Source organism: Arachis ipaensis, chromosome B3 (assembly GCF_059453495.1).
Source record: "Arachis ipaensis isolate K30076 ecotype BB chromosome B3, ASM5945349v1, whole genome shotgun sequence".
NCBI lineage: Eukaryota > Viridiplantae > Streptophyta > Magnoliopsida > Fabales > Fabaceae > Arachis > Arachis ipaensis.
Window position 1 is genome coordinate 22,403,345 of NC_142438.1, and position 25,626 is coordinate 22,428,970.

General features: G+C 35.5%; 3 protein-coding genes and 1 non-coding gene across 4 annotated transcripts; all 4 read right to left on the reverse strand.

Moving 5' to 3' along the window:
* Window positions 1–1,043: 1,043 nt before the first annotated feature.
* Window positions 1,044–1,116, reverse strand: TRNAE-CUC (transfer RNA glutamic acid (anticodon CUC)). Its single transcript has one exon. It is a non-coding gene; the product is annotated as a tRNA-Glu (tRNA).
* A 428-nt stretch (window positions 1,117–1,544) lies between these two features.
* LOC107629858 (mannan endo-1,4-beta-mannosidase 2) lies at window positions 1,545–5,511 on the reverse strand. The gene is made up of 5 exons (XM_016332793.3): window positions 4,515–5,511; window positions 3,324–3,521; window positions 2,706–2,828; window positions 2,407–2,618; window positions 1,545–2,122 (listed from the first exon to the last, which is right to left on the reverse strand). Exons 1-5 carry the CDS (start codon window positions 4,869–4,871, stop codon window positions 1,729–1,731), a joined length of 1,284 nt encoding a protein of 427 aa, XP_016188279.1. The 5' UTR covers window positions 4,872–5,511; the 3' UTR covers window positions 1,545–1,728.
* A 7,802-nt stretch (window positions 5,512–13,313) lies between these two features.
* Window positions 13,314–14,153, reverse strand: LOC148570036 (uncharacterized). The gene is made up of 2 exons (XM_088506800.1): window positions 13,553–14,153; window positions 13,314–13,414 (listed from the first exon to the last, which is right to left on the reverse strand). The coding sequence occupies exons 1-2, from the start codon at window positions 14,151–14,153 to the stop codon at window positions 13,314–13,316; spliced, it is 702 nt and encodes a 233-aa protein (XP_088362926.1).
* Window positions 14,154–14,162: 9 nt separating this feature from the next.
* On the reverse strand, window positions 14,163–15,358 carry LOC107632625 (uncharacterized). The gene is made up of 2 exons (XM_016336294.1): window positions 14,866–15,358; window positions 14,163–14,773 (listed from the first exon to the last, which is right to left on the reverse strand). Exons 1-2 carry the CDS (start codon window positions 15,356–15,358, stop codon window positions 14,163–14,165), a joined length of 1,104 nt encoding a protein of 367 aa, XP_016191780.1.
* Window positions 15,359–25,626: the final 10,268 nt, after the last annotated feature.

Consider the following 25,626-nt stretch of genomic DNA (forward strand, 5'->3'; position numbering starts at 1 on the left):
TAACAATACCACTAACAAAATCACTAACATCATTCGCTAACATCATTCACTAACAAAACCACTAACATCATTCACTAACAAAACCACTAACAAAGCCACTAACAAAGCCGCTAACATCATTCACTAACAAAACCACTAACAAAATCACTTGTATGGCACTCCTATCTAACTTAGCAACCGTACATAATGACTACCATTCTAACACATCAAAAGTAAAAATATAAAAAAAAAAAAAAAATTATTCACTCCTATTTTAAAAGAACAAGTTCGCACTAACCTTTTCATTGATAACACCAGCTATATGGGCTACTACATCCAAACGATAAAGTCGGTCCGGATTATCCCCCATCGGCTAAATATTCCGCTCAAGCCTTTGTTGGAGTTGTACTGGGTCATTTTCTTTGGGATTTGGTGGGGCATGGATTTAGAATAGTGGTTTGAATGAGGTTAGTTCGAACTCCTTATATAGGAAAAACAAGGAGTAATTTGAAACAGGGGATGACAAAATGGCTAGTTCAAATGGAGCTGTTTCGAATTAGTGTGTGTTAGTATATGTAATTTGAATCAGGGTGATTCGAATTAGTTTATGTTAGTGTGTGTAATTTGAATCAGGGTGATTCGTATTAGTATATATGTGTAATTCGAGCGGCTCTAATTCGAACTATATAGAAATGTGCTGTTGGTAGAACCTTGTAACATTTTTATCTTTGGTGGAATTGTGTAAAACCACTCTCTACTTGATTTATATGCATCATTTGCCCTAATTATTATTATTTGCAGGAGACATCATAACCTCAATTTTCAGGGAACACGTGATTTCTTTCTTTCTATTTTATTTATGTTTTGTCATAATTCTTGGCACAAGTCCTTTTTTTTTTTTTTTTGGGTCAGAGGAACAAGTCCTGGTATTGTCATATGTTTTCTATATTCTCACTGGGTATTATGTTATTGTTGTAAGGGCCCAAGAAGCGAAAGGCCCAATCCGAGGAAGGCTAAGACAAAAATAAGAAAAGAAAAAAAAAGAGAAAAAGGTTAAAAAGACTTTCCGTTGCCGGGACTTGAACCCGGGTCTCTCGGGTGAGAGCCGAGTATCCTAACCACCTAGACTACAACGGATTGTTGTTAAGGCTTGCAATAAAATAATAAAAAGCAAAAACTCTTCTACGTTCTCATATATCTTAACAAATTTTAACCAATAAGAGGTTGTTAAATTTGACGATAAGTTTTGCACCAATTGCTTGAAGAAGATGCTGGAACTAGAAAAGGACCAACGTGGAGTAATGAAATGAGAAAATATTGTCAGTAAATGATAGAATAATACTAATACTAATCAACCAACGTGTGGTTTTCTGTGTGTTGGTTTGGTAGTTGCATTTTTTCATGGGCTCACCAAGACAACTGCTACTCTGCTAGCATCATGAGTGGTCCTCAAATTCAAAGTTGTTGATGGTGGTTGAGATTTCATGTGGACTATATGCAAATCCATCCATAATATTTAATGAATCTAACTAACAAATAGTAGCTATAAGAAGGCAAACTAGCAATGATTTAAGAAAAAATTGCATGCTTTAAAGTAACATTGTTATTAGTATATAATCTATGCTACAACATTATATACTCTATTAATAACTCAAACACTGGTGATGCAAAGTAAGGAATATTATACAAAACCAACCATTTGAACCCATTTACTAGTCCTTTTTTTTCTTTCCTTCCTCACAAATTTTGTTAACAAAATTCTTTGAAGCTCATGTCCCTTTGAGTCCATCCATTGAGTTTGGCCAATCTGCAGGCTTGTTCGACAAAAAGCGAATATGTCGACGACCTCTCCCATGGGACCATCCCAAAATCGTCAAGGAACTCGGTCATTCCTCCGGCTAAGAATTGCCAGACTAGCGCGCCGGCTCCTGACCTTCTTTTCTTAGCAGATTTGTAGATAATGTTTAAAATCACTCTGTACATGTTTTCTCGGTTAGAGAGCGAGAAGTTCTTGATTGTGTCTGATAATCCATATTCAGAGAACAAGACCGGCTTATTCAAAATCTTGTCTCCGTCTTCGATGTGCGAAAGCATCCACTTAGAGACGAATTTCATATAGTCTTCATATACTTCCTCGCGAAACCTATGCAGGAGTATAAAGTAAAATATGATTAAATAAAGGACAAAGTACAAAAGAGAAAGCAAAATCTGAAAAGAAGATTTCAGACTTGTCGAATTCCCTGAATATGGAATCAGAAGGCAGATCTTAAAGAGCATGATGAAATTTCAACCGAATTATTCTAGATAGTAAACCATGTAAAGCAGATAATATTTCACTCTGCAAGTGGAGTTCTTGTGAATTTCTAAATTTTAGTTCCTTGTGCGATGAAGATCTAAAACAATAGATAGAAGTCATCCAATGCATACCAGTGGTCAGGGTATATATGAACAGAGGTGAAATCGACATTCACAGTTTTGGAATTCCTAATAAAATCAGATCCAAGTCTGGATGCCCAAGCCTCAGGGTTGACCGTCAAACGCTTTGGGTCATTAGGACCATAAAAGCCTTCAAGACCAACAGTCACAAGATGGTTCTTGTCGATCACTTTGACAAAAGCTGACATTTCTTCTATCCAATCCTGCAAATAAACTCCCATTAAGTACATCGAATACTCGGAATATACAAAAGAAGCAGTAACATCACCATATTTGAATACAGGACTTACTTGGAGAGTGTCTCCAGAAGGATCCGTCATGCACCTAGGTTCGTTAATTAACTCCCAACCAAAAATGATGGGGTCATTTCTATATTCGATTCCAGTAATAGTATTTTTCCTTGTCAGAATAGTCTGCGGAAAATTAAACAGCTAAGTTATCAAACAATAGTTGCTGCTAAATTGAAAATTTGAAATGTCATAAAAAATAAAGACGGAGGTTTAACCATGCAAAGATATAGTCAGTAAGCAAAAGTTTCACGTATTGAAATTTATTCTCTAATTAATGAAATTTCATTTTTCGATAGAGCCTAATGGTGCTGTTTAAGTCGGGATCATGGTATCATGTCTATCATTCCCATATCCATATGTTTCAAATTTAGTATGCAAAAGGAAACAAACTCAATGAAGCTTCAGAATTAAGGCTTACACATTTTAAGAAAAGAAAAGTTTTGCATTAGATCATCTTGCTCTTTGTTTCTAAACAAAGCTAAACTGATACAATGATGATTCAATCTGTTAAAACATTAAAAGATTTAGCAGAATGGCTCATCAATATCCCATCCAGGATAATTTTAGAGAGAGAAAGAAGGGAAAAAGTACTGAGAAGCTGCAATTGACCTATCATACCTTTACGTAATTCTTGAAATAACTACGAATTGATGGATCATAGAAAAAAGAATCATTAGATGAGCTTAGTCCGACCCCTTCTTGCCATGCCCATTCAACATACTGAGTCTTCCCACCATATGCGTGCAAGTTATTCACTAAGCTTAGGAGCAGCCTAACTCCATGGCGCCTTGCTTCTGCTATAACGTAATCCAAAGCCTGTCACCCAATCAAAAGCTCAGAAAAGTTTTCATCGTTCACCAGCCAATGCTAATTAATAAAGTAACTAGTTCACTTCATCAGTAATTCGACATAAAGCTGTTTTTAATTCTATCAAGCATGATCAGAGTTCAGAGGGATAGATACAGCAAGATGCAAATTTCCAAGACAACCCTCGTAAACTTCTACAAGAATATATTTCAAAAAGCATGTAATAAAAGTTTCAAAAACTTAATAATCACACATAAACTTTTCAATTAATAACATAAAGGCGATCTTCACCTTAGACTATTGATTGAACCAAGAGAGAGGGACCACTTGTATCCTACACTAAGGGTCCATTTCGTAATTGTTTTATGATAGATGTGCAAACACACTTGGAAACACAAACTTATTTTCTGGAGAAGAAAACAGATATATGTATCTACTATCTATGTCAGTATGTCTAGGGATCTATCCACCCAAAAACTAGAGACAATGGGATAGGACATAGACACCTCGCAAACACAAGTTACAGATCATCATACCGAAGAACAATGGTAAACATAGCCAGAAAATTCATCCCAGCACCAACAAGCATGCTGCGGCTCGTCATATTTAACCACTATCAGTGTATCCCTGCTCTCTGCCCTAATGAATCTCAGCAATTACACATATCCAAAGCCAGATTTTCCATCAAATTATACAAATCCAATTCTGTAACCCTAGTCTAAACATAAAACCCAATTTCCTGGGGAAAAAATAACAAGTGACTCATAAACCACTCATAAAGAAAACAAAACCAAAATAGCTTCCGTATTACCACCATTACTAGACACTGATCCAAGTCTAACTATGTCGGTATCCTTAATCAACCATAGAAAACCTAAAATTTAAAATATATATTCCAAAAAATAGAAATGATGAATTCTAGGGAGAACTGCATGAAACAAAAAGAGCATTAAAAAGTTAAAAGCCACAACAAGCTAAACCTACTACAAATAGAATGAATACCCTGAAAGCTTGCTCATTGAAGACACCAGGTGAAGTTTGAAGGGCATTGTAGTCACCATCATTGAAAGCCCAAGTTCTGCAGACAGTGAGTCCCATCTTGGCCCCAGCTCTCAGCATCTCACGCACCCTTGGCCTTGAATAATCATCCACAGATTGCACCATTAACCAGTAAGAGTTCCAACCATTGATGTAGAAAGGTTTTCCATCCAACACAAACTGTGTACCGTTTCTACCCACAAAAGACACTTCTGGCCCTTCCTCAAAACCCAACCTCATGTCCCCAAAAGACATGTAAATGAATAGAACCAACGATGCAAAGCCGAAAATGGGATAAAATAAACCATTCCCAGCCACCATTGCTTCTCTTATTATTCTGTACAAGATTCTTTTTTGCTATGTGAAAACTAATGAAATTCAATGGCTTGAAGAGATCCCCAGTTACCCTTTTAGCTCTATATTAAAAGGGTCACTCTTTTTTTTTTTTTTTTTTTGTATACCAAAGATGAAGAATATCTGAACCTCACTCACCTTTCAAGCCCAGATGTGAATTTGAATGTGAATGTGAGTGTTCTTAGAATGCTTAGATCTCTCTCTTTCTCTTTGGGAAGATTATTAATGGCAATCAAAGGCGTGAACTTGAACAATCTGAGTGCATAAAGATTGAAACTTTGATGAAGGTTGGTGCAAGTAACAAAGGAGATTTTATAGGGTAAGTGCTTTGTGTAGCTGTTCATGAAAATGGGGAATGCTTGTTGCTTACAAGGTTCAAAACCCCCCACATGAAAACTGAAAAAGACTCACATGCTTTTCTCTTATACAGAATAGTAAAAGTTAAAAAAAATGGAAAATTAATAGGGTTTGTGTGACTAGGGTTGAGGACAAAAGAAGGAAAAAAGAGGAGAAAAGTGAAGAAGAAGATGGTGAGTGTGTGTGTGGTGGGGTGAGATGTTTGTATCGGAATATCAATTAGATCTGGCAAGTGTGGAAACCATTGTTCAGTTCTAATATTTTAAGGAACTTGTCTTTAATTTTCAATAAACTCTTGTCTGTGGGCCTTGATTTATTGAACAGTCTTATTCATGTTCTACCAAATCAACTAAAAGGTATAGAGAGAAAAAAATAATAATTGAATTTTTTATTTTAATACATATTGTGGGTATAATTTAAAACATGTTGTGTGCTTGATAATGCAAAAGATTAGATGCTTGTATTTATAAAACTTTTAAGACAATATATATATATATATATATATATATATATATATATATATAATTAGGAAAATTAATAACTAAATTATTTATTAATTATGCAAAATAAATGCAATTGTAATGCACCATTAATAGTTATCTTATGTATTGAGAAGTAGATTTTCTCAATATTTTTTTAACTATTTGATAAAATATTATGTTTATTATTTAATAATTTTTTCATATTTTTTTATTTTACTTAAAAATATAAAATAAAATATCACACTTTTTTAAATAATTAAAAAATATTATAAAAAATAATTAAAAATAAAAAAATTTATTCACGTGTAATTTCTAATAAGAGTTTAGTATATGGTTGTTACAAATGAAACAATAAATTGATAAAATATTTATGATAAAACAAACGATTCAACTAAATTCAATTCAATATTATACGATTTATCTAAATAAAAAAATATTACATGAATTTTTTTAATTACCTCTCTATATATAAATTAAATGAGTCAGACTCAATTTGGCTATTTTCTATGTAAATCGAAACACACTGGTTTGATTTATGCATACATGCATCCTATCCTAATAAATCTAATCACATTGTTTCAATTTAGCCATGCACGTGAGCCCACAGTAATTCAAAACAACCTGTTTTGATTTACTCCTAGTGTGCTGCCCATAGTAATTTGATTATGGCTGTTTCGAATTACACACAGTTTTTTGCCCATGGTAATTCAAAAGAGACTCATTAGATTTACTAAGAGGATTCCTATAAATAGAATTCGAATTGAACTTATTCGAATCACAAATCTAAAACCCTGTCCCACCAAATTTTAGAGAAACTTCAGCTCAAACACTCTACCACTTTGTACTGAACCCCGCGTCGGATGCTAGGGCTGGCAATTTATACCCTACCCGCGGGTACCAAACCCGGACCAACACGTTCGGGTAGGGTTGTCTACTCGACCTGCTGCGAGTAGGGTAGGGTGCGGTACGAATTCGCCTGCGGGTAGGGTAGGGTAACCCGTACCCTACCCTACCCGCACCCCTAATATTTTATATATATATAAGTTATGTATATTAGTATAGAGTGAAGAAAGTGAGTATTGAACCCACAATCTTTCTTTTATAAAAACTTGAAATAATCACTAAGTTAGTTGATGAACATATTATTTGTAATTTTATGTTAGATTTCTTTAAGATTTTATTATTTTTAATTTTAATTTGAACTTAGTTTTTTATTTTCTATTTTATTAATATATATGAAATTTGGAATGATTGAATTTTATATTTACTTGAATTTTTTTATTTTTCTGCAGTAAGGTCGGGTTTAGAACTTTAGGGTGCAGGTAAAGTTAGAGTTGAGAAATTCTCAACCCGCAAATAAGGTAGGGTAGAATTTTAAAAAAGTTTTCAACCCACGGGTAGGGTTAGGGTAGAGTCCAAACCCTACCCTACCCTACCCATTGCCAGCCCTATCGGATGCTATATGTCTTCACGCTTAACACGGCCTCCTTTTTATTCTGAAACTGCTGACCAACCTAAAACTCTACTAGTCCTCCAGTATCCTGTGTATCTATTGCACCAAATCCAACAGGTTCACCAGGAATCTCCTGCTATCTCATGGCATCCAAATTCAAATTTAAAAAGTGCGGGGGTACTGTTGAGTCTCTAAACTAGACGTTACACCACCCGGCGCTGCCTGCTATGTCATCACCATCATCATCGGCAATGATGTCTGGCTCAACATCATCATCGTCATCATCATCCCGCAGTACATCCTCTATATCATTTGGTGTTCCACCCTGTAATGAAGCTAGCGTCGTATTAGTAATACCTGCTTCTCTGTCACTACTGCGGTTTAGATCAGCTGCGAAGGACGAAGAGGCAACCAACATTGCCTCAGGTGCAATCACAGGCACGGATGAAGAGGCACCACTAGGCCTCGAACTAGAATAGGTTGCCGTTGCTGGAGTTCGGGAATTTCGGTTCGAATCACCTACCTAAGTTGGAGACCACATCTACAAGCTTGGCCAACAGCTCAGGGGTCCTGATGACCTCTGAAAACTGCCGACGACAATGGAATAAAACTTCCAAATCTTCATTACTCCCTATGATGAACGAATCGTACTTCACGTCATCCCGCAAAACTGAAATCGGAATTTTATAGAATAACTTCTCAACTCGTTTCACGCTTTACAATCTTAGTTTTTGGATTATAGAATTCAGGAACTCAGTGAAACTTGTTGAAGGTTTCAGAAAAACACTAAAGGATCCTTATCAGTAAACTTAATTCCAGAACGTGTTTTTTTTTAATGGACCCTCTATAATGCACCAATACTAGAAAACTATTCTCACTGGTCATTGTGTTTTACTCTCATACAGAATTTACATTCATATCATAATTATATAGATTGACCTCATAGTAAATCAAATTTGTCTAGTTCGATTTATGTATACATGATAAATCTAATTAGTACTATTCGAATTATATAAGCTAAATCGAAACGACTTGTTTCGAATTATTAGGTATGGCTAAATCGAAACGATATAATTAGATTTATTAGGATAGGATGCATGCATAAATCAAATCAGTGTGTTTCGATGTACATAAAGAATAGCTAAATCGAGTTTGGCTCATTTAATTTACATAGAGAAATGATTGAAAAAATTATATAACTTTTTTTTTATTTGGATAAATTGTATAATATTAAATTAGGTTTAGGTTTGATTATTGTGTGTTTTACCCAAATATTTATATCAAATTGATTGATTTGACGTTCAAGTAAAATATTGAGTTTGTTGGATTTTATGAAAACAAAAATTTAAAATTGTTATAAAAGTTCTCCTACGGTTACTTGACTGCAAACTAGATTAATCATCTAAATAAGTCTCCGATACAAAAATTTTACAATAAAATTAATAAGTATTTTCATAGTTGTAAACTTTAATAAATATAATTGAATCATATAGTATCCTCTAAATTTTTATGCAAAAAATCTATCAATTAATATATATTATATATTATAACAGATAAAAGCAGTCAAGTTCACAGCTTAGTTTCGGGGATAATTCTTCTGCATTTCATTTGAATTGAATAAAATAAATAAAGTATAAGAGAGAAGAAAATGAAATTAAAATTACTTATCAGTATATAGGCTAGGTATGTGCATATATAACAGGTCCAGATTCCCCCACCAATTACAAAAGTGATATGATATATAATTATATATTCTGCAGTTTACGAATGTTGGCATATTTGATATTTCACGTGGAAGCCACAACTAGCATGAGATTTTTTATTTTTACTTTTATTTTTTTGAAAAATAAAATGCATTTTGGTGATTTGTTTATAAAAATAATAGTCTTTGCTTATAGAAAGAGATCAGAATCAATATATTAATTCGCTGGATCTCAGTGTAGGTTTTATAATTAGAATAATTATAATTTAATTATATATTCTAGCGTTCGAGATAATCAATCTACTCGAATTCTAAGGTCAATACATCTTAATCATGGTTACCTTTAGACTTAGTAGTTCAAATTATAATTGCTGTGAACCTGTTCCAATTCATCTAATTTGTAATGATTAACATTAACCCTTTTTGTGAGCGTCAAAGGCACAAACAAATATTTTCATCACGCTTTGAAGTTGATTTATACACGCAATCAATTGCTCTTCTATTATGTAGCTATGTCACTTCAGGGGAGAAAAAAATGCAAGCAAACAATGAGTATAAAATGAACAACATAACCATGGTTACAGATTATAATATACGATCAAATACTTGAGCAGTTGAGCGCATTTTTTTTTTTTTTTAATTTTAAACACAGTTACTTTAAAAGATAACGAAAATTTTAATTAAAAAAAACTTTTTTGGTTCTTAAATTTTATTTTTGTAAGGTTGATGAGTCTTTCTATTAATAACTTTTTTTGTATTAATGGAATAAACCTACATAATATGTTAAATTATTTATTTATCTATTAAAAATCAATTAGAATTGACAAATTTTTTTTTTAAAATTTCGTTGTCTTTTAATAATAATTGTTAGTTTTTTTTTGTGATTATCTTTTTTAAATAAATTGATTAAATTTGTTGTGTAAAATTAAAAAATATTAGTAATTTTTAAATTATTTTTACTTATAAAAATTAAATAGAAGATATATTAGTAATTAACAAATCACATAAGCATGTTTTTTAGAGAAATCATTGTCAGAAAGATTAATCAATCTCACAAAATTAATTACTAGAAGTCGAAATAGTTTTTTTTTTATTGGCATCGTAGTCCTTCAAAAAAATTATCAGAAACTGAAATGAGTATTTTTTTATCGTAGGTTTAATTTCTGTATTTGGTTTGAAGTAGTATTTGTTAAAAAAAATTGACAAATATACACAAAAAATTATACGATAGATAAAATTACTCACGAATTATTTAATGAGTCAAGTGTATACATACATTTTATATTTTGTTGGTCACATCTACTATTCTGTCAATGAAGGAGCTTTTTTATATAAATATGCATGGGGGAAACATTTATTCCAGGAATATGCATGGCTTGCTTTAATGCCTCAAATACGCATGCCCAACTCAATGCCACCGGCCACGAAATGGAGATCCACACCAACTCGCAGAAGGCGCCCACGAAATGGGAGGAGCAGGAGCAGCTTTTCAACTTCGTGGCTGCCACATAGGAGGTGGAACACATCAATTACGGCGCTCACAAAATGGTCAATGTCAAGACCAGCGCCCACGAAATGGCCAATTAGCTGGCGGCGCCAACGAAGTGGGTGGATTCGTTCCTAGCGCCCACGAGTTGGGCGTTCTGAACGGCAGCAGCAGCAAGGTCACATGCATTGGCTGTGTCTGGTGGCAGGGGACACTTGGAAAGGGAGCCAAGAGTTGTATAAAAGGGGGGGTGGGGAGAGCTTTCATGCACGGTTAAATTCCAAGTGGGGTAGGAAAAAAAAGTGGTTAGCATGGTAAATGTAACCTGAGAGGAGGTGAGCTTCTGGTAGTGATTTTTTCAATTTAAAAAATAACTTAATATGAGTGGGGGTGGGGTGAACGTGGAGGAGAACTTGAACCGGCTGGACGAACATCATATAGCGGCACACTTATTCCTTAAGGTTCGTTTACACCATTAATCAATTTGCTATTGTTAGGGATTGTTAGTAATATTTTTATGATATAAACCTTTTTTTATAGAGTATTTCTAACTGTTGTCGTTCTTGGTTTTCTATGTTGTAGCCCACACGTGTTCTTACTCCTCATGGCACGCTCGTAGATGTATTCATGTTAGAGCCTGGGGATCCAACCATGGAAATTAGGCGGGAGAGGCTCGACCCTTATTTGAGACGCACCGGATTTTATCATGCCTCTTTGATCAAGCGTTTCGAGTACGATAATCCGCTTATTAGTGCCTTTGTGGAACGGTGGCGTCCAGAGACGCATACTTTTCATCTCCCTTGGGGTGAGTGTACTATAACTCTGGAGGATGTAGCCATGCAGCTAGGTCTACCTATAGATGGACAGCCTGTTAGCGGTACTTTGAGGTCATGGAGTAAGTTTCATCAGAGAGATATTTGGGAATGGTGTCATGAACTTCTAGGTGAGGTTCCCCCCGGCCACGTAGGCACAACGAAGTACAACATCAAGTTGAAGTGGCTGAGAACTCGTCTTCAGCAGATGCCGCTTGAGTTAGATGATAATGGTCTCATGCAGTATGCACGATGTTACATACTTTACTTGTTGGGAGGCGTGCTTCTCCCGGACAAGGCCAACAACACAGTCCATGTACGATATCTGCCATTATTGGCTGACTTTGATGCCATTGGCACCTACAGTTGGGGTAGTGCCGTCCTCTGTTGGTTATAGCGTTCTATGTGCCTAGCAACAGACTACAGTGTTGAGGGTATGGCTGGGTGTCATACCTTGCTCATGTCGTGGATTTACTACAGATTACCCTTCTGGGCCCCGAATGTTACAACACCCTTTAGTTTTCCTTTGGCCACGAGGTATTTACTTTATGCTTCACACTTAGTGACTTTTATGAAGTTTTCTTTAATCTTGGAAATGTATATTTGTGATTAAGTTTATGGTTGTCCAACAGGTGGGCAGGAAAAAAAAGGACAGAATGACTATGCTGAGCAGCGCCTACTTAGGCACCGCCTGCGCTTGGACAATCTGCAAGTTGATGAGGTTGGTGGCCGTTGTGTTTATTATGTACTCAATACCTGCCTATGTGGCTGTAGTGACGGCGTTCCTTTATATTTGCAGTTTGTTTGGCAACCGTACATGGAACCCCAAATTCTGTCTAGAGTTCCCGCAGAATTCTTCGGCCACCCGCATGGAGATTTCTATAGCGCCGTTGTGCCTCTTATATTTTTCAGGTGGATTGAGATCCTAAATATTGACCGGGTGTTACGACAGTTTGGGGGAAAGCAAGGACATCCAAATCCGCCGCTTAACATTGATACCTTCCATCGACAATCATCCCGTAATGACGACGGTTGGTGGCCGGTTCGACTATCAGAATAGTTTGAGGTATGGGGCAACCGGCGCACGGATGCATACCTGCTGCGGATTGATCGTGCAGATACATTGCGTCCCAGCCATGATTATTATAGGTGGTACTGTGAGAGAACAAGGAGGTTTCTGTCTGCCCCTGACGCACTGCATGACCCGCGGGGTGACGCTGTCCCTGCAGATGCTCCCGCAGAGTATGGACGAGGCCCTGTGGTTAATTTGCCTCCCGTTCCCCGAGACCATCGGCGGCGCCGTCCCCGCAGAGCCAGAGTTGAGGGCCATGCTGACCATGGGGAGGATGACCAAGAGTTGCCAGAACAAGACCGACCCAGTTTTGAGCCAGATTTCGGACACCATATTCCCCGAGAGGCTCCTCCAGTTGCAGGGGACTGCTACTACCCGCAACCTGCTGGACCAACGGAACCCCACCATCCATTTTCCATACAGCAGTTTATGCTATATCAGAATAGCTACGAGATTGGCGGTTCATCCCAGGGAGGTACGCAGGACTTGATTGATTCAATGGACAGAGTTGGGTGGACAAATTTCTCTTCATTATTCGACAGGTTGGACCATTTTATTCCTCAGCAGTCATCCCCGCACACCCCCACTGATCTTGCACTCGCCCTGCCTCGCTCAGACACATTCACGCAGCCTGCCTATGCGGGGATGAGATCCGTTTCTCTTGGTGACACAGCTAGATCTGCACTTCGACCCTATGATGCCATGCAGATACCAGGCCGACGTCTTTCTTACACAGGAGCTGATGCTACAGCAGACGAGGTTGAGGTACCAGCTGCTCATCCCCGCCGGGACACTAGAGCCCCTTCGTGTGGCACAGGCGGCAGATTGGGTCACGAGCACCGTTAGTCTTGTTTTAGTTTGTTGATGTTGTTCGTTTTACTGTTCTTTCGTGGTGTTACTTATTTCTCCTTTTTACCATTTGCTGTTTCGTATGTCATGTAGACTTTATTTCCTGTACTGTTTCTTGTTTGAAGTTGATGTGCTGTTTCGGTTCTTTTATTAAGCATGCATTTACTTTACGTCTTGTCTTTGTTGACGACTATTGTTAGTAACGATAGCCTCGCATTTTATTATCGTTATACCAAACCGAGAATGCAAATGTGAAAGAAACAACAGAATCAAAAACAATAAACGAAACATTTGGGTCTTCTCCATTACAACGAAACATTTGAGGAAAAGGAAAAAGTTTACATTAAATTACATTAGTTAAAACTTAGGTTGCAGAGGCATGCGGACAATGTCGCCTGGTATGTCCGGGTTGCCTGCAAATGCCGCACCTCTTACCTGGTCCCGGCTCAACATCGTCCATTTCATTCCGAATCCTAGTAGATACCGGACGCCCTTCCATTGTACGTCGTAGAAGGGGGTTGGGCCGGATATGTGGTCCTTCATTTGGGGGCCACATCTCCTCATCCGGCACAGGTTGGAATTCCATCTGATAGACCCGAAACACACTCTCAACACGGTACACTAAATCAACATACTCTTGCCAGTCCAACCTCGCATATGCACACGCGGCCAGAGCATGTGCACAAGGATAATGTAACGCCTGAAAGTAACCACAATCACATCTGCGGTACCGAAGATTAACCCGGAACCATGACTGCACACCTGCAGTAGCTATCTCGTCGACTGTGAATATAGTGGTAGCTCTATCGTATGACGTCACCAACATCTGGGGAATGCCCTCACGGTTCGCTAGTATGGCTTTCTGCAAGAACTGTGAGAACACCTGACCACTTGCAACCTGCGCCTGTGCTTGCCGACCCTTCATGACGAATAACTCATTCAGGCGATGGTAGGTAGACTTGACAATTGCACACACTGGTAAATTTCTGGTGCCATTCAGGACGGAGTTTATACACTCAGAGAGGTTCGTCGTCATGTGGCCGTATCATCGGCCCTCATCTAGGTGCTGTAACCATTTAGGTGGCTCTAGCCCTCGGATCCACTCCATCATCTGCGGAGATGTTACCGGATCCTCGCTACTGATTAGCTCCAGGTAGTACTGCGACTGCTCTTGCGTCTTCGAATATGCAGCGTTAACTAGGTGTCTCTTGGCTTCCTTACTCTTGAAACTGGTAGCAAAGTTGGAGGCAATATGTCGAACACAGTACACATTGTGTTCCCAGCCACACCCCTCACGTTCCAATGCGGCCTTTATTGCCGCATGCCTGTCGGATATAAGCAGAACTCCCGGCCGAGTTACGACATGCCTCCTCAAATTGGTTAGGAAGAAGTACCATGAATCTGTATTCTCTCTTTCGACAAGTGCGAAAGCAACCGGTAGAATATTGTTATTCTCGTCCTGTGCAATGCCCATGAGAAGGGTGCCTGCGTACTTACCATACAGGTGTGTCCCGTCCACTGAGACTAGCGGTTTACAGTGCCTAAAAGCTTCAATACATGAAGGGAACGACCAGAAAACCTGGTGAAACATGACACTACCACGGTCTAGTCTGTTCCCGACATAGTACAGCAGAGTTTGGAGGTCAACAATTGTCCCTGTTGCGAAAAAGCTTACTTAGTTAAACATGTTAACGACTAAACGGATAGTAAAGACCAAAGACCTTTGCATAATGATATACAAGTAATACCTGGGACGAAAGCTTGGAGAGCACTGAGGTATCTACGCAGCTGGTCATATGATTCGTCCCAATCACCATAGATCCTTGCGATTGCCTTCTGCTTCGCGTGCCAAACCTTCTTGTAAGATACCTTGTAACCGTACGCTGACTCTACTGATCCTTGCAACACCTTTACACAAATCGTCGCATCAGCATGCACCATGGAAAATATGTGCTGGCAGATGACGTTGCTATCGAGTTGGGCGTGGTCTTGAGACATTGTACTTGCCAAGCAAGTATGAGGACCTTCATACTTTCGGATTTTCCAAAATCTACAGGACCTTGTCTTCGCAACCCGCACCATCCAACGACATTGATCCCCGAACTGCTTACATCGACATACGTACCTACTTTGGTCTAACTCTACAACCTTATATTCTGCACTCCTACGGATGTTGTAGTTTTTTACCGCTAGCATTGCTGATTCCCGGGTAAAAAACTTCAACCCAATCTCAAGCTCCATCTCGCCTGACACAGGATACGTGCTCCGTCCGTCCTCTGCGTTAGTCGAATGCATTGCTCCCAAATTTAAGGATAGGTAGTGTGCCGGTGTCGAGGAAGAACCACCACCACCTCCAGGTTCGACCCGTGTTGGAGGAAAATCATTGCCATGTAGAGGCTACGTCTCTGGAACGACATCTGCCTCATCACCGCTAAAATCTTCAATCTCATCCTCGTCAGACATATCTGCAATAGCAACCTCTGGAAGCCTATCGACCCCCACATGTGTAGAAGGGGCGGGGCGTGCTTCACAAATAACTAAATTTTGTACCCGCGGGACAAATGCATTGAAGCTTGGACTTGGGGCCCTACTGGTGTCCCGATCTGGAACAAAATCACCTGCTCCGCGGTTTCCGACACCCTCCACATTATTCGAACTGGACGAGCTTCCACCAATGTCCTGAACATTCAGACAAAGCTCCAATGAATAGATGCTTCCTATGCTGCGATGATAAGAAAACATCATCGACACATGCTGATCAGCTTTTATCTGCATTTTTTTATAGGAAAACGAGTTGGCCACCGCAACCGGCATTCTGTAGGTCAGTTTCGTAATTTCCTTTTTTCCAACCATTCCGGTATGCATCAGAATCAGATTCTTCAAATCTTGCAACGATGTTTGTGGTGGAATCATTATCCACAGTGGATCGTCGTAAACAAAGGTAATACCTTCTGCCGTGTGAGAAATTTCTCCATTAGGATATATAATCACGTAAACGTTTTCCCCCACCATACAAATCTCAGATCCAAATTCACTACCTAGAAATTTTAAAAAAAGAAAGAGGGTGCAGAGGTTGAGGGAAGTTTGGAGTGTGAGACGAGAGTGACAATGTTTTCTTTCGCCGTTGATCCACAAGCGTTTATATAGGAAAACTATTTTACCATTTCGTGGCCGGTACACAAGAAGTCCACCAATTCGTGACCGCCTGCCATGAAATCCCCATCTCGTGGGCGCCAGCCACTAAATGGCTACTCTCTCATTTCGTGGTCGGCGCAGCTGAGATGGACTCTGCTGCTGTCCCCCCCCCCCCATTTCGTGGGCGCCTTCTGCGAGTTGGTGTGGATCTCTATTTCGTGGTTGGTGGCATTGAGTTGGGCATGCGTATTTGAGGCATTAAAGCAAGCCATGCGTATTCTTGGAATAAATGTTTCTCCCATGCTTATTTAGATAAAAAAGCCTCAATGAAGGTGTGTTTCTATTAGTAAAATTGCATATGTGTCACGTTTTTTTCTATCCTAATACTGTGCAATGAGTAACGTGACTATTTAGTAATTAGGTGAATATTTGATTAATATTTTAAATTAAAATTGAAAATTAAAAATTCTTTTATTTTCATCCTCCCACCCTCATTCTATAATCGAAAATTGGGAAAAAATTGTGGAACTTACGGAAGAAGAAATGACTACAACTCAATAAAAAAAGAGATTCATATTCTTTAATTGTATCAGTATTTTCAATGGCTCCTCTTTGTTACTAAAAAACAAAAAAAAAATTATTGACTACAACAATGACAAGTATTTATACGACTTGATACAGTAATACTAGAGTCTAGAACGGAATAAAATCTTAAAAGATTATTTTTTGATGTTTATGGGAGATATGTTGTAGCACTGCGTTGCTGTTGTAATTTGGTTTTGTTCTATGATTAATCTTTTTCTTCTGCTCCTTTTTTAAATTACGCAAAGAGTTAAGTATAAATGTGAAAATTTTGTATGTGCTAATGAAATTGGAGAATTGTAAAAAAAATTTGGAAATTCTGTAAAGGAATTAAAAAAATTTATGAAAAAATTCATGTCTCAAAAAACATAATTTATTATTGGTGCATCAAAGAAGGATGAAAATGTATGAAAAAAAAATTGTTATCCACAATTACTCGGGCTAATGAAAAACTAAAGAACACTTAAAAAGTTAATACAGAATATTTATTTAGGATTAAAATTTTGTACCTTGTTATTACTTATGATAATTATTGAAAAGTAAAATTTGGAGTAGTAAGATTTTTTTTTTTTTTTTTTAATTAGAGTTTCACAATTTCTCTAATTTCTGATAATAGAAAGAGGGATCGGAGGGAAGATGGAGGTAAAAGAATTTTAATTTCAACTTTAATTTAAATATATTAATTAAATAGCTACCTAATTATCAAATAGATATATCACTTATTAATTAGGTGATTTTTTTCGTACCTAATTAATTTGAGGGTATTACATACTCTTTTTATATGTTCCAATTAATTGATGATATGTATATTCATTAATTCCAATCAGTAAATGAATTTTTAATTTTTAAAAATAAAAATTAATAAATTTAATACATGTATAAAATACTTTATATATACATATCTTAATATACTATACATACATTTAAGTTTGGTTAAATCAAACCACCATATGTGGTAAACCTTAAATAAATTATTTAAAAGAAAAAAAAAAGAAAAAGAATTAGAATTGGACCGTTGTAATGCTATTGAAGAAAAAGGGAAGAACATAGAACCCTAATCATTTTCATCTAATTTCGTCTTCTCCTCTTTTCTATTTTCACAGAAAAAATTCGTTTCTTCTTCTTCTTCCCTCTCCTCACTCTCAGGATATATCTTCTTTTTTTTCTTTCTAATCTTCTAAAGTCCTCGATCTTGTTGCTGTAATCCAGAGCAATCCATCGTTCTTTTCACTGTTTTTCAATTCAAAGTCGCCGACTTTATTGTTGAAACCCAGAACAATCGATCGTTCTTTTTACTGTTCTTCCATTTAAAGTCGAAAATGAATTTTTTCTGTGAATATAAAAAAGAGAAAAAAAAACGAAATTAGATAAAAAAAAGGATTAGGGTTCTATGTTATTCCTTCTCTCTCCAGCAGCATATACAACAGTCCAATTCTAATTTTTTTTAAATATTTTATTTAAGATTTATCACATATGGTGGTTTGATTTAACTCGACTTAAATATATGTATAGTGTATTAATATATATATATATATATATATATTAAATTTATTAATTTTTATTTTTAAAAATAAAAAATTTATTTGTTGATTGAAATTAATAAATACACATGTCATTAATTAATTAGAACATATAATAAGAAGAGTATGTAATAATTTTAAATTAATTAGGTATGAAAGAAATCACCTATTAATTATTATATAGTATTAGAGACTTAGAGGGGAAGAAAATATAACATTTATGCAATTCTACTGGCAACGCATTTTTATTAATAGAATGATAGATGTGATTAACAGAACATAAAATATATATATACACTTGACTCGTTAAATGATTTATATATAATTTTATTTATTGTATAATTTTTTATGTGTATATTTGTCCATAATAAAAAATATACAAGTATAGTAAAATCTAAAAGTTAATTAATTTAAAGTTTTATTTATACCAAAGATTTAATTTAAACTTTTAGCTTAAAGAAAATAATGTTTAATGAGATAAATAAGCCATTGTGCAACAAAATATTATATATATATATAACAGTGATACTGTATCAATATAATTTATAAAAATGTAATATTAATAATATTAAAAAAATTAACTTTAATATATTTTTAATATAAAATAATTTTATATATACATTTAATGATATAAAAATACGTTAACAAAAATAGTTATATTTTATATTTACAGCGTAAATGATTATCTAAAAAAATATATAATTAAATAATTATATAAAATATTTTTTATTAAATTTTTTAATTAATTTTAATAATTATTTTGAATTAAATCCTATTTATCAACACTTAGATCGAAATCATATTATCTTTGATATATAGGTGCGAGACTTATAATAATATAATTTCTTCTAAGAGTTGTATATAATTTATGATATTATTCAATTTGTGCCTTTTTTTTTTTTCATTATCCAACAAACTCAATAATCAACTACGTGCGCACAGGAATTAGTTGTTAACCGACTGCAATCCAAATCAAAGCAACCAAAATAAGATGGTTCCCTTGCCTCATGACCGTTATCACTTTTTCTAATTTGATTATTTTAATTAGTTCATTCATTCTTCATATATATGTGTGTGAAAATGAATGAATCTTAATTACACGTCTTAAACTAATTATGTTGTGTATATATATAATATGATGATTAAGTAAGTGTAGGAGATTTAAATTCTGTTTTGTGTGTGTAATAATTTATTTGTTAATGATAAATTCTTAAATAGAGCTCAGGATCACGGCAGATTAATTTTTAGCTTATCAAGTTGGAGAATGTTTTTGCAGAAAAAGTTTATGTGGAATAAAGAGGATGACAAATATAGAATATCATTGATAAGGTGGAAAATAGTGTAAGTTCCAAAACGATTGAGAAGTTTAGGAGTGGGTGATGCAGTGATTCGAAATACAGCGTTATTGTTCAAATGGTGGTAGCAGTTTTCAAAAGAAGAATGGCCACTATGAAAAAAAATTGTGTGCTCTTATAATGACTTAAATCATAATGTCCTACTGTCTTGTCAGCCTATACTTAAAATAAGAAGCTCATGGAAGGATATCTGTCAGCTACAGATAAAAGAGCAGCAGGTAAGAGATAAGATGGTTAGTGGGTTGCTGTTGGAGGTAGGAGATGGAAGAAGAATTCGGTTATCAGAGGATAACTGATTACCATATGGTGTGTTGAAAGACATCATTTCAAGACTTTTCTCAGTTTTAAATCAAGTCGGATCTGTCATAGGAGATTGTGGGTTATGGGATGAGCTTGAGTAGATTTGGAATTTTCATTGGAGAAGAACTCTATTTCAATGGGAGTTGGAATTAGTTAACCAACTTCATGGGGTTATACAATCTGTCAAATTAACAAATGATAGAGAGAACATGATAGTATAAAAATTTGATAAGTCAAGCATTTATTCTACTAACTCATTTGTTCAAGTATTGCAGGCAGAAACACTCTTGAAGGACATTATTATAAATTATAGTTTCACTAGTTCTATTTAAAAGGGTTGACACTACCAAGAATTGAGTTATTTACTTAATTTGTGTTAATTAAAAGAGTAAATACTAAGGACAGATTGAAAAAATTTAATATTATTGATCAAAGTGCTAATTTTTGTATTTTATGTAAAAAATATACCGAAAATAATTTTCACTTATTTTTGGGATGTGAGTTTACTAATCTTTATCTTTATATTTGTTTTAACTATCAATCACAATCAACACTAATATCAATTTAATTAAGGGGGAAAATATTATATAGCAGTTTTAGAAAATATTAAATTACTAATATTTTTTTTCTTACCTGTGGTTTGTATTTGAGCTAACATTAGTAAAATTTTTATCTTTTATTAAAAATATTGATATGCTAACATTATCTAATTAATTTCTTTTTATCATGATTGTATGCATACAATGCAATAACTATGATATCTCTATCGTAATTTGTATATATAGTATTATAGATAGTCACTAAAATAATATAAACAAAAATGAATGAACCACCAATTTTGCATCATGAACACATCTGATTATCAATAATAGTGCTAGGTAGAATATATATGGTTGATGTCTTTTTAATTGCTATAGTAGAGAAAGGCAAAGGAGGATGGGAAATCATTTTGCCGTTGACCAAAAGAAGAATGAATAATCTTTTATCTCATATTATACATGCATGTGCATGTGTATCATTTACGCTACAATGTTAATCATGTACATTAGAATCAAACCTTATCATCATTATGATTTTATACATACATCCTTCCCATTTTATTTACTCCTTTAATTTGTACATAAAGCTTTATATGACGATTAGCTTTTAGCATCAATTATTCAATGTTTGGATTATTATTTTGTAGGAGAAGCTGTGGCTTTAGTCCATGCCTGCGCAATAAAACATAATCCTATAATCTGTTAGCTACTATACATGATTAAGTCTGTTATTTATTTAAATTGGCCTAATAATTTATTGGTCTAAAATTTCTCACCCACAAAATAGAATACTCTAATATACAGGAAACCGCTCTCTTTTAATTTTACTTTTGCACTCTTCATCTTCTCGATCAAAATGGTTATCCTCACTTTCTCATCCTCTCCCCCGTCACTTTCATTATTCTCTCAAATTTTTTATTCCTAGTTTTCATAATTCAACCCACAAACTTTAATACATAAATTCAGAATCTCACTCTCACCAATTTCATGATTTTTTTTTCATTTTCTTCCTTGTCATCTTATTACTCTTTTCGTTTTTATCTTACTATAAACATATAAACCCTAGTAAAAAACATCATATAAGGTAACTCCAAATTTTTTAATTTTTACTTGAATAAATATAGTATCTTAATTACTTTTGTTTCTGTATTTCTTTAATTTTTTGAATACATTTATGTTTTAAAATATTCACTATTACGGTAAATCTCATTACCGACAACAGGCGTTTCGACGCTCATCCTAAGGCAGAATTTATAAATAACGTCGCTAAAATAAGTCAAAAAAATTTTCGAGGAATTTATAAATTGACAGCGTGGTCAATGTCATCGGTGAATTTTGACGTGTAATATTATTGAACTTTGTTAGGTAGATAATAGTTTTTGTGAACAATGTGAACAATAGGTTCTAAAATTGGCCTAATAAAGTAAAAACACACTATACCCTCAAATTATTTACCTAAATCTTAATATTAGGATAACCATCCACACACCTAATAAATTGAACATACGCTATATCCATTGTTCACATTGTTTAGTATTTTTATTCTTTACCTGTACTTTTCTAATATTATTATCAACGTGTAGCCCTTATTAATGACTTAGTTCTTGGTAAGTATTTATCCTTTAGAAATTAATTATAAATAAGTTAATTATTTATTGACAACTTAGCCATCAATAATATAAATTAAATTTTATATAAAAAAAAACTTTATAACTTTTCGACGGTTTAGCTTATGGTAAGCTTTAACGTGTAAAATAATTTTATTAAGGGTAAAGTATACTTTTTGTCCCTGAAGTTTAACAAAAATTTCAAAAATATCCCTAAGTTTTATTTTGTTTCAATTTTGTCCCAAAAGTTTTCGATTTGCATCAAATATACCCCTACCGGCTAAATTTTCAAAAAAATTAAGACCAATATAACAATAATGCATAAAAATTATGCTTGATTTGCTTGTGTTGATGGTTGTTCTTATGAAATTGTTGTTGAATTAGTCTTAAATGTTTTGAAAATTTAGCTGGTAGGGGTATATTTGATGCAAATCGAAAACTTTTGGGACAAAATTGAAACAAAATAAAACTTAGGGATATTTTTGAAATATTTGTTAAACTTCAGGGACAAAAAATATACTTTACCCTTTTATTAAAAATTAATTAAACGTTGGTCATCACTGATAACTCGGCCATCAGTAAAGATAATTAAATATTTATTTTATTTTATAATTAATTTGATATAACATTAACATTTGGTAAATTAATAATTTAAATTTTGATATTTTGAGTGTTTATATATTTAAATTGTAACACTCTAATATTCAAATCCTTATACTCGAGTCATAAGTCAATGATATTACGGTGGTACGACTCTTAAGTGGATCTTTAATATATAAATATAAGAATAATTGAAAGGAGTATTAATCGAGGAGCCTGAAAAGAGTAAATTAAAATCGCGAATACGTATCAGAGCGCATCGACAACAAAAGATAAACCGTGAAGTCGAAAGCGATATACGAATAAAGGCATAAAGGAGATTAAGAAATAAACAACATATATATATATATATATATATATATATATATATATATATATATATAAAACATAATTAAAATAGCCACTAGTTGCGACCCACGAAGTTTAGGTCGGCTAGGATACAGTATGAAAGTAGATGTCAGCAATATATCCTAATCTCTCCCAAAAGAAACATAAGAGCCTCTATAGGCAAGTTCAAAAGAGTTCAATACATAATGTAAGCTTTTCAAAGTAAAGGTGGAGAGATTCTAAGCCAATTATAAAGATCTTCGCCATCTCTCAGATGAACCACAGCTCACTTCTGAGCACCTGGACCTATATCTGAAAAATAAGAGATATATACGGAATGAGAACCCCCGACCCATGGGTTTCCAGTACGGTAAAAGTGCCAAATAAATATAATGCACTGCAACAAAAACTCACTAAGCATCCTAAACTTCCTTTCACTAAACATTCACCCTATGTTCTCGCTAATCCATAAATAAGCAACTGTCATAAGGGAATGCTAAGTCTAAATCTTGTTCTTCATGCTTCTCAACTCTTTCTAACTCTCCCACGAATCAGAATCAGAGTCATAACAAAACCATCACCAGTTATTCTGTCTCAGCAATGCTATGTCAATACATCATATCCTCACTTGGAGCTAGTGAAATCACCCTACCCAGGGAGCTCGAATTATCTCATTCAATAGTTATCATCATTATTCAATCTCATAATCAATTCATCTCATCAAAAACAGTCCTCAGCATCCACCGACACCAGCATGAGGGGCCTCTCAGTTGTACAACACAAGCAATACAGACAAGTAATACACAATTAAGGTACAAGTAGGACAAGTAGCACATAATCAGGTAACATAGCATATACGATATAACAATCCAAAACAAATAGGCAAACCCAAATAATTCAAACATATGCAAATGATGTATGCCTACCTTATGGCTGATGATATCATCTCTCGGTTATATAGCCAACCCGACACGTCCTGGTAGCTAACCATTGGACAGAAACATTCATTGCGGAGCAAGTAGGTTTGAAATACAACCCCATTGCTACTACCCGCTCAACCCAGAGCCAGTGGAATAACCACTACTGCGGCTACTACCCAGGCGGGTGTTTAAAAGCTCAACCTGGAGCGAGTGGAATCACCACTACTGCCACTACTACCCAGGCGACCCAATCTCTGACCTGGAGCAAGTGGGACGAACCACAACCCTTGCTACTACCCAGGTATCTCAAGCATTGACCCGGAGCAAGTGGGACGAACCACAACCCTTGCTACTGCCCAGGTATCTCAAACATATATTCATTCAATCTCAATTCATATTATCAATCTTCATTGTTATCAAATCTCAAACATTGACCTGGAGCAAGCGGGACGAACCACCACCCTTGCTACTACCCAGGTATCACAAACACACATTTATTCATAATCACCCTTCATTATTATCAATTCTCAGACAATGATCCGGAGCAAGCGGGACGAACCACGACCCTTGCTACTACCCAGGTATTACAGACATATATTCATTCAAAACTCCATAATTAAACTATCATAATTCTCCTTCCCCATCTCATACCCGGAGCAAGTGGACAACGACACTACCTACTACCCGGGGTCACACGTCATATTCAATATTTTCCATCTTTATTCATTTACACATTCATTCATTAATCATATATGCATCTCTGGCATACTCGCCACATGTTCAAGCTTCCTCAATCAATCATAATCATTTCATTAATCATCTACATATACATACTCAGCCATAATTCAATGCTTATCACAGCCATTCGGCTCATAACATACACAGCATTTGCACCATCATCCTCAATAATTCATACAATCATCATTAATCATCATTCATCATTGATTCTCACTTTTCTTCATCCACAAGTTACCACATGTCCTAGCTTCTTTTCATTACTAGGCATACTATAAGTATTGAGGACATAAAGGGTGAGATTGGAGACTTAGGAGTCTGAAATTTGGCTTTAAAAACTCAAAAATCAACTTTGAGATGAAAACAAGATCACGCGTGCGCGTCGCCCACGCGCACGTGTGGAAGGCAGCAAGATACAGTGACGCGTACGCGTCCCCCAGGCGCACGCATGGATGGGAGACAAGCCAAGTGACGCCTGCGCGTCAGCCACGCGTATGCGTGGGTGCGTTTTGTGCCCCAGGCACAAAACCAGCACAACTCAGGCATAACTCTCAGGAACTTTGGCTGGGCAACTGATTTAGCTCATCGACGCGTACGCGTGAGCCATGCGCACGCGTGGATAGTGCATTTTCGAAAACGACGCGTGCGCGTCGGTCACGCCTAAGCGTGGGTGAGCGTTCTGCCAAAAATTTTACTAAGTTAAAAAGCTGCAGAATTTACTATTTCAAACCCCAAACTTCCAACACATATAACTTCTTCTAAAAAACTCCTTTTTAAACCATTTCTGAATCGTTGGAAAGATCGTTGAATAAACTTTCATAAAAATTCAATTTTGAAGAATTCCAAACTTTTGGACCGAGAAACGGCCCGCCAAAGTTGGTCAAAAATT

What these genes read in the sequence shown, in the direction of transcription:
- LOC107632625 (XM_016336294.1), bottom strand. Translation starts at nt 15,358, where the DNA reads ATGGAGCTTGAGATTGGGTTGAAGTTTTTTACCCGGGAATCAGCAATG. An exon ending in TCTCCAAGCTTTCGTCCCAG is followed by an intron (nt 14,774 to 14,865) that starts GTATTACTTGTA and finishes TTTTCGCAACAG; the next exon opens with GGACAATTGTTGACCTCCAA.
- LOC148570036 (XM_088506800.1), bottom strand. Translation starts at nt 14,153, where the DNA reads ATGACGACGAACCTCTCTGAGTGTATAAACTCCGTCCTGAATGGCACC. An exon ending in CGATGTTGAGCCGGGACCAG is followed by an intron (nt 13,415 to 13,552) that starts GTAAGAGGTGCG and finishes GTAATGGAGAAG; the next exon opens with ACCCAAATGTTTCGTTTATT.
- LOC107629858 (XM_016332793.3), bottom strand. Translation starts at nt 4,871, where the DNA reads ATGGTGGCTGGGAATGGTTTATTTTATCCCATTTTCGGCTTTGCATCG. An exon ending in TCAATGAGCAAGCTTTCAGG is followed by an intron (nt 3,522 to 4,514) that starts GTATTCATTCTA and finishes ATTGGGTGACAG; the next exon opens with GCTTTGGATTACGTTATAGC. An exon ending in CTTCTGGAGACACTCTCCAA is followed by an intron (nt 2,619 to 2,705) that starts GTAAGTCCTGTA and finishes GTTTATTTGCAG; the next exon opens with GATTGGATAGAAGAAATGTC.